The sequence below is a fragment of the Macrobrachium nipponense genome, chromosome 21 (assembly GCF_015104395.2).
Source record: "Macrobrachium nipponense isolate FS-2020 chromosome 21, ASM1510439v2, whole genome shotgun sequence".
NCBI lineage: Eukaryota > Metazoa > Arthropoda > Malacostraca > Decapoda > Palaemonidae > Macrobrachium > Macrobrachium nipponense.
In genome coordinates, this window is record NC_087212.1 from 10732741 (window position 1) to 10739741 (window position 7001).

Below are 7001 nucleotides of genomic sequence, written 5' to 3' on the forward strand. Positions count from 1 at the left end.
AGTCCTTAGCCTTCCAATGCTTGATACGCTGACATGGTGTAGAGGGGGAAGAGGGAGAGGAAGACAGCACTGGTTTCTTATGTGATCTCTTCGCAGGATGCAGGGATGAAGCAAAACATTTCCTTCCAGTCCTCCCAACCGACAAGGCAGCCAACTTATCATCCAAAACAAAGTCCAACCTCTTAAGCACTGCCTGGCATAAAACCTCAGACTGATCTCCAAGAGAAGGCTCTGATGACATGGAAGGGAGATGTAGCGAACTGGGCGGCAGAGGTGACGTCATGGCTGAGAGAGGCAGTGCAGAGGAGACGACTGGGAGTGACATCATCAATGGGAGTGACGTCATAAGTGGTGATGATGTCACGGCTTTCCCTCAGTATGAAGGGGAATCAGACGCCACTTGCGGAGGAATACACAACGACGGATCCCGTGACGTCATTAACTGGGCTGACACTATGGCCCACTTCCGACTTGAAAAAGCGGCAATACAAGATGGCCTAGGCTACCCACGAAGACGAGGCCGGGGGGGGGGGAGATGGCCTGGCCAGCCTGGGGAGGGGGTTAGCGAGCTCCATAAAGTGTGCAAGCAACCCCTCCAAGGACGGGGGACCCCCTAGCCCGAGCATCTTCCAAATCACCGCCATCTTGGACACCTCCGACTCTGGAATAAGTGAGAAAGATGAAAAACCCTCCCCCTTCCCAGGAATCAAATTAACTCCCGAAGAAGAGGCAACATTACAAAAATCAGCCTGGTGGCCTCCCAATACTTCCAGCGACGAATCAATGGAAGAAAAGGAAGGAGACACTGGAACAACGCTACTATGGGGGAGTGAATACTGCAGGAGACGAAAAACCTTCCCAAGAAGGAAGAGTCGAAACCCTCCGATGCTCTCTCTTGCTATAAAACGACTTCCGCTGCTCTATAGGCCATGCCCAGCATTCCGTGCAAGGATTCGTTTTAGTACAAAAATTAGAATTGGCACTTACTACACATGATGTGGGGATCGGTCACCGCCGAAGCCTAAAAAACGAGAACATGGAAAACCTAGAATTCTGGGGCACACATGTTGACGAGGCCGAGAAGGAGCAGAAGAAGCCATAATATCAGCCAAACACACTAAACACAAGCAAAACAGGCAATGAACGGGTAAAGGCCATGAGAAGTTAACCACGACTCTCGCCCAGGCGGTTAAAGAAAAGACTGATGCGGTGGCGTAAGTGAGTGGTCGTTGACCACTCTTCACCCGATCTATGCATGCGTTGCCAGATATCACAAGATTCCTTGCTTTTATCTGTTTTTTAACCCGATCCAGCTAGGTGCTAGAAATGATCCTATTGTTAAGACCGAAGATTTGTTCACGTATGAAGAACAGACAATTTATTTATACATGTATGTACTTGGGAGTAAGTTTAATAGATGACTGCACAATCAAAGAAAACATGGGTCACAAAATAAGTAAGCAAGGAAGGTAACAAGGTGTGTGTATATGAACATTTTTAAAGTGAACCCTAGTGTCAATGGAAATAAAATTGGAATATATGATGGGATTATTGAAACAATTATCCTTCATTGAAGAGAAGTGTGGGTTTTGGATGCAGATAAAAGAAAAATGGTTAAAACACAGACATAAAATGTTTCAATGTAGTGCAAGGAAGATTAAAAACATGACTAATGAGGAGATACCTACCATAAGTCATAATGGGTTATCTAGGTGAAAAGAGATTGTCTGATTATGTGTTAATAACTTAAAGATAGTTAGGTACAAAGGTGATATATTTTGGAAAAGTTGGGAGAAAAGAGTAAAGGAAGACCTACAAAGTCTTGGCTATAAGGACTGAAAGTGTGATTGGAATTGAAAAGTCTTAAGATTCAGGAAACATAAATGTTCATGCAAAATAGAAAGAAATGGTGCAGTTTGGATGGGGGTTTGATGTGATGTAATTTTGTGATTTCGGACAGCAAGGGTTCAACCATAGATTACAAGCTTAATTACAAATATGGTAGTGACAGTTGTCTTGCAGTAAATGAACATAAAATATTACAAAGAAAGCACATTTTTCAGTTCAAACCAAATAATCACACATTGCCTTTTCATTCTGGTTTAAATCCCAGTCACACGCACTTGTTTCAGTCAAGACAGAAGGCCCATACTGTGCATACCCAGACCTTAAGATAACTGTATTAACACAGATAACAAAGTTAAACTCTATACCTCTGTAGTTTTTCTACAACTGTGCCATGTTTTTCCCACACATTATTCTTTGCCCTTTGCTATCTTTTTATGCCATTTTCATGCTTTTATTTTTACTAATGTAACTGTGTGTTGCAAAGTAGGTGATTTCCTTGTTATCAACATGAATGCTCATCTCTTGCTCTGCATGCTGGTTTCACATTTAACAATTTTGTATTTATCATAACCTGTTTCTTTAGTGTTTCTCTTAATTTTTATTATTATAATTCTTTTGCATATTTTTTTATGAATCTGTGTGTGTACGGTGAGTATTAGTGATTTATATTTCCGTTTTCATATCTCCTTAAGTGTTTATAAAAGTGGGCAATTGAACGTGCTGTGTCAATTGTTCATTGTGTCTACTCAACCTGTTTGCCGCCCATGTCCTAGCATATGTGTGTGTGTGTGTGTGTGTGTGTAACACATCAAATGGGATATACATATTATTCAAAGGTAACAGGTCATCAAGAAATATAACTGATAGGCTATAGTATCTAAATCATCTAACCATTTGGTTAATTATCAAAAATTTTACTTCATAAAAATATAAATATACACTGTGCAGTACCAGGATTGTAATTAACCTCATTTGAATTCCTATTTTTTCTATGTATTTACTAATACATAAAAAACCTATCAAAAAAGTTAATTTTCTTATGGTTGCAATACATACAGTAATTACATCAGATGTGAAGTATATATTGTGGCATACCAAGGTGTCTAATTATGTACAAAACTTTTCTTCCTATACAAAGTATTTTTGTATGTGTACTACCTTGCATTATGTCATTACACAAAAAGTCTCTCTTTACAGATAACCTCCATGGAATTTTCACTGTACTGGAGATACAGCACAATTATTCATATGTACTACAGTGGAACCCCTGTATTCGCGTTCTCCGGATTCACAGACTCACACATTCGCGGATTTCTCTCGGGAACGTTTCCCTGCATTATTCGTGGAAAATTTGCATATTAGTGGTATTTTTCTATGAGAAATATCCACAAATTCCTGGTTTTTATCATTTTCATCATAAAATGCCCTTTTTGTGATAAAGCTATTAAAAAACCAAGTATAATCATTTTTAGGGTTTTTTTCTTGAGTTTTAACTAACATAGGCTGTTTTCAGCGTTTTTATAGGGGTTCCAACTATTCGCGGGTTGTAACTATTCACAGGGGGTCTGGTATGCATCCCCCACTAATACAGGGGGACCACTGTAAATATATTGATTTTTGTCTATTTGGCAGTCATGATTAGTATGATGAGGCAATTGTATGCATCTGTTTGTCCATCGTGTATCAATTATTGCATCTGTTTTCCATAGCTGGAAGAGGAAGGAAGGGTTGGGAGGTTCACCTTCCTTTCCTGACTTCTCTTCATGTGAGGTTAAACAGGCTATATTGTCATTTCGGTTGTGAGAGGAGCTGTCATTGATGCCACTAAGGTAACATGCACAGTTGTACAGAACTTGTCTGCTTGATTGCTGGTTAACAGGAACTCTCCAATCAACACATCAAAAGCTTAGCGCCTCAGTGGCGTGGTCGGTATGGCGTTCGCCTGGCACCTCGGTGACCACGAGTTCAATTCTAGGGCATTCCACTGAGGAGTTAGAGATGTGTATCTCTGGTGATAAAAGTTCACTCTCGATGTGGTTTGGAAGTCACTTGAAGCCGTTGGTCCCGTTGCTGAATAACCACTGGTTCCATGCAACGGAAAAATACCACACAAACAAACGTCAAAAGCTTAACCTGGTCCAAAACACAAGCAGAATGCAATCACAGCTGTTATAAACAAATACTTTACTTCCTGAATAAACCTTCATGAACTTCTTCAGTAAGTGGTGGTTACTTCCTCACGATCATTAGGCTAACCAAGAGCCCAATGATCTGTGAACCAATACTCCTTCAGGGGTACTGAAAGCAGGTAAGGACCTCTAAAAGTATAAATTCCCTCAAGTAAAAACTGGACTTCCAACAGAGGCTGACACATCAACAGCCGTGCATCCTTTCTTGGGACTGAACGTACACAGTGCCACAGTCAGTGCCAATGATAAAAGAAAAAAAATCATGGAGATGTAACCTCTGAAAATTATAGTTCACCAACCCCTGGTAGAAAATTTGAATACGGTAGCACCTAAACTTAACAAATGCTTTGGGGGTCTGGCCTTCCTTATAAGTAACAAACAACCTACATTGTAGCTTGTACTCTACTATTTCCAATTAACAGTAACTCCATATAGATCCTAACATAAACTAACCTATACTTGACACTGAACATTCAATGTAAAAAAGATCTATACTGTATATGTATCCTATCTAAAATTTTAGCATAAGGAACAATATTCATAATATGGTAGCTGATAAGTACAGAAGTAAGTTAAGTTGGGGTCTGTCAAGTTGAGGTGTTGCTCTCCATTTGATAGGCTGAAGCCAAACTTATTGAAGCAAACCTGTCTGCATTGCCAGCACACAAATCCTAGCCAATGGACTAATATAAACATCACAGAAATCTATAGCACAATCATCCTGTATTTTTGCACATGATGAAGCATAAGTACACACCGACAGAGAGGGTGTGACATCTAATGATCTTCGTGTAAAGTGCAAGCTACCAAAAGGCCACTCAAAAGAGTGGTAGAAGGCAAATCATGTCAAAGATACCATCCCAATCTGACCGTACATAATACATTTGCAAAGAACTGATCCTCCAAGAATGTAAAGTACTACTGTAAACAGAGGTCTGCCATATGCAACCAACAATCCAACATCCATCCAGTCTAACAATTATATGTGCACTGAGGGGAGGTGGTGGTGTTATTCCAACTGTGCTTGCCTGCAAAGGCAAGTGATAGTCAGTGCAAAAGTACAGGGTACATGGTCACAAAACCCTCCCTTTGGTCATGAGTTAGTGAAATGTGGTTCACAAGATCCACAGACTTTCTCAGATTCCATATCAGCTGGGACTCTCCAAGCAATGACAAGGGGGATGGGGATCATACAAGACTTTCACTTCATCACTTGTTCCCAATCTCATGCTGAACCAGATGAAACTACATTAAGAAAAAGAATAGTCCTGTACCAACAACTAGGGATACCATCCCAATTAATATTACTTAAACGTACAATATGCCTTACTACCAGGCCTGACACAATTACTAATGTGAATTTGCTTATACATATAAGAGATTCCATGTCAGGCCAAATTTTGGAAATAATAGTTGTTAATTTTCCAATTAGGGACACTATAAAAGGAAACTTTAAAAAAAGTAGCTGAGTATGTATAGGTTTTTGGAATTTCATGTTTCAATTAGCTGAGTATGGGTTTTTGTTATTTCACATTTCAATTATGTTAGGTGTGTGAAGATTTTAAAAACTGTGAAAAAGTTTGTCATAATATTGGCTTCATTTGCCACAGGTGATTTTTCGCAACATCGATCCCAAGGGTCTTTGGTTTGTCACGGGTCTCAATGTCAAGTAACAAAAGTACGTACAACATGAAAAATTTTAGGTTAATTCAATGTAAAAAGCTAAAATATTTAACTATACCTTTTTTGTGTAATATTTATGGAGCTGTGTCTGGCCTCCATTTCGCCTCCAAAGACAAAGGACTTTATTTTTTGGAGAGTAGGTCATATTGACAAGTCGCTCAAACCACCATCGTTCCACAATGACTCCACCAACCGAGCGAAGAATAAGGCCATCATCACGAACTTCCAAGAACAGCAAATCTCCTGAGGATTACAAAATGCTGAATATATCAAAAGCTTTATAAGTACCCCAAAACAAAGGCAGACTCCAGAGACATATAATGCAGAGATCACTGCCAGATTCATACTTTATTTTCTCAATTACAGATAAACTCTTGGTGCAGAAAACTTTCCCATCAATCATATTATAAACCTGCACTACCCATCTCCCTTATATACACATTCTCTTGCTTCCTGGATATTGAGGCATCTCCTTTCCATTGTCTCTTTCATTCCATTTATCCATCCATTTCTAAGGTTTTTTCTCCTTTTCACCCCCAGTACCTCCAAAATATGCTGATCTTTCTACAAGACCAAGCCATCTCAAAAACCAGTTTCACTGGTTCACCTAAGCTGACCTTTTTACTGCTTCTGAGTAAATATCTCCACAAATCTTGCCCTTTCAGTTCTTATATCACACATATTAACACATCACAATTCATCCCAGCTTCCAGTTTTTTCTTACTTGGATTCAACTTTCACAACTCTCTTCTTTGAAGAGATAATTGGTTCAATGATTATAAGACTTGTCTCTTTGGTCATTCTACTATTATCTGATGTATTTACTCCAAAATATTCTACAAATCTACTGCTTCCATTTTTCTAACATCCATGGAACATTTAGCCTTGTTCTTGTTTGTACACTATTTACTTTCAACTATCTCCTCTTGCAAACTCTCTTATACTCTTTCACTGGTCTGCAGTTTTTTTACAAGTATTGACCACAAATTATTGATTTTCTTCCGGGACTAAAGCTATCACAATAATTGGTGGCAAAAATCATAGGTGACAAAACAGCCAAATATATTTATCTGTTGTGGAACAAGAAAAACAGTGCTCTGTTCCAGTTTTCATTTTGTGTTAGCAACTAACTATCTGCCTCAATATTATGCAAAGCAAAGAAATGGTATACGTATACGAGATGCTGAATAAAACAAAACTAGATGAAATTGTTATTAATGCAAACCTAAGTACCTTAATATTCAACATTCACATACTACATATGCCTTTTCCTATAATATA

General features: G+C 38.9%; 1 protein-coding gene and 1 long non-coding RNA gene across 3 annotated transcripts in view; one reads left to right on the forward strand and one right to left on the reverse strand.

The window, feature by feature from the left end:
• The window catches only part of LOC135197784 (uncharacterized), a 110600-nt gene that overhangs the window by 57305 nt on the left and 46294 nt on the right, over nucleotides 1–7001 (forward strand). The window contains exon 4 of one of the 2 annotated variants that reach the window (XR_010310660.1): nucleotides 3046–3182. The exons of the other annotated variant lie outside the window; for it this stretch is intronic. This is a non-coding gene — a long non-coding RNA (uncharacterized LOC135197784). Of the gene's footprint in view, nucleotides 1–3045; nucleotides 3183–7001 lie in introns of those variants that run through there. 2 annotated transcript variants of the gene reach the window in all.
• LOC135197783 (MAP kinase-activating death domain protein-like) overlaps nucleotides 1–7001 on the reverse strand; it is a 312071-nt gene that overhangs the window by 55523 nt on the left and 249547 nt on the right. Inside the window, 1 exon segment of the mRNA XM_064224890.1 lies at nucleotides 5779–5963. Within this exon segment, the coding sequence (XP_064080960.1) occupies nucleotides 5779–5963 (185 nt within the window).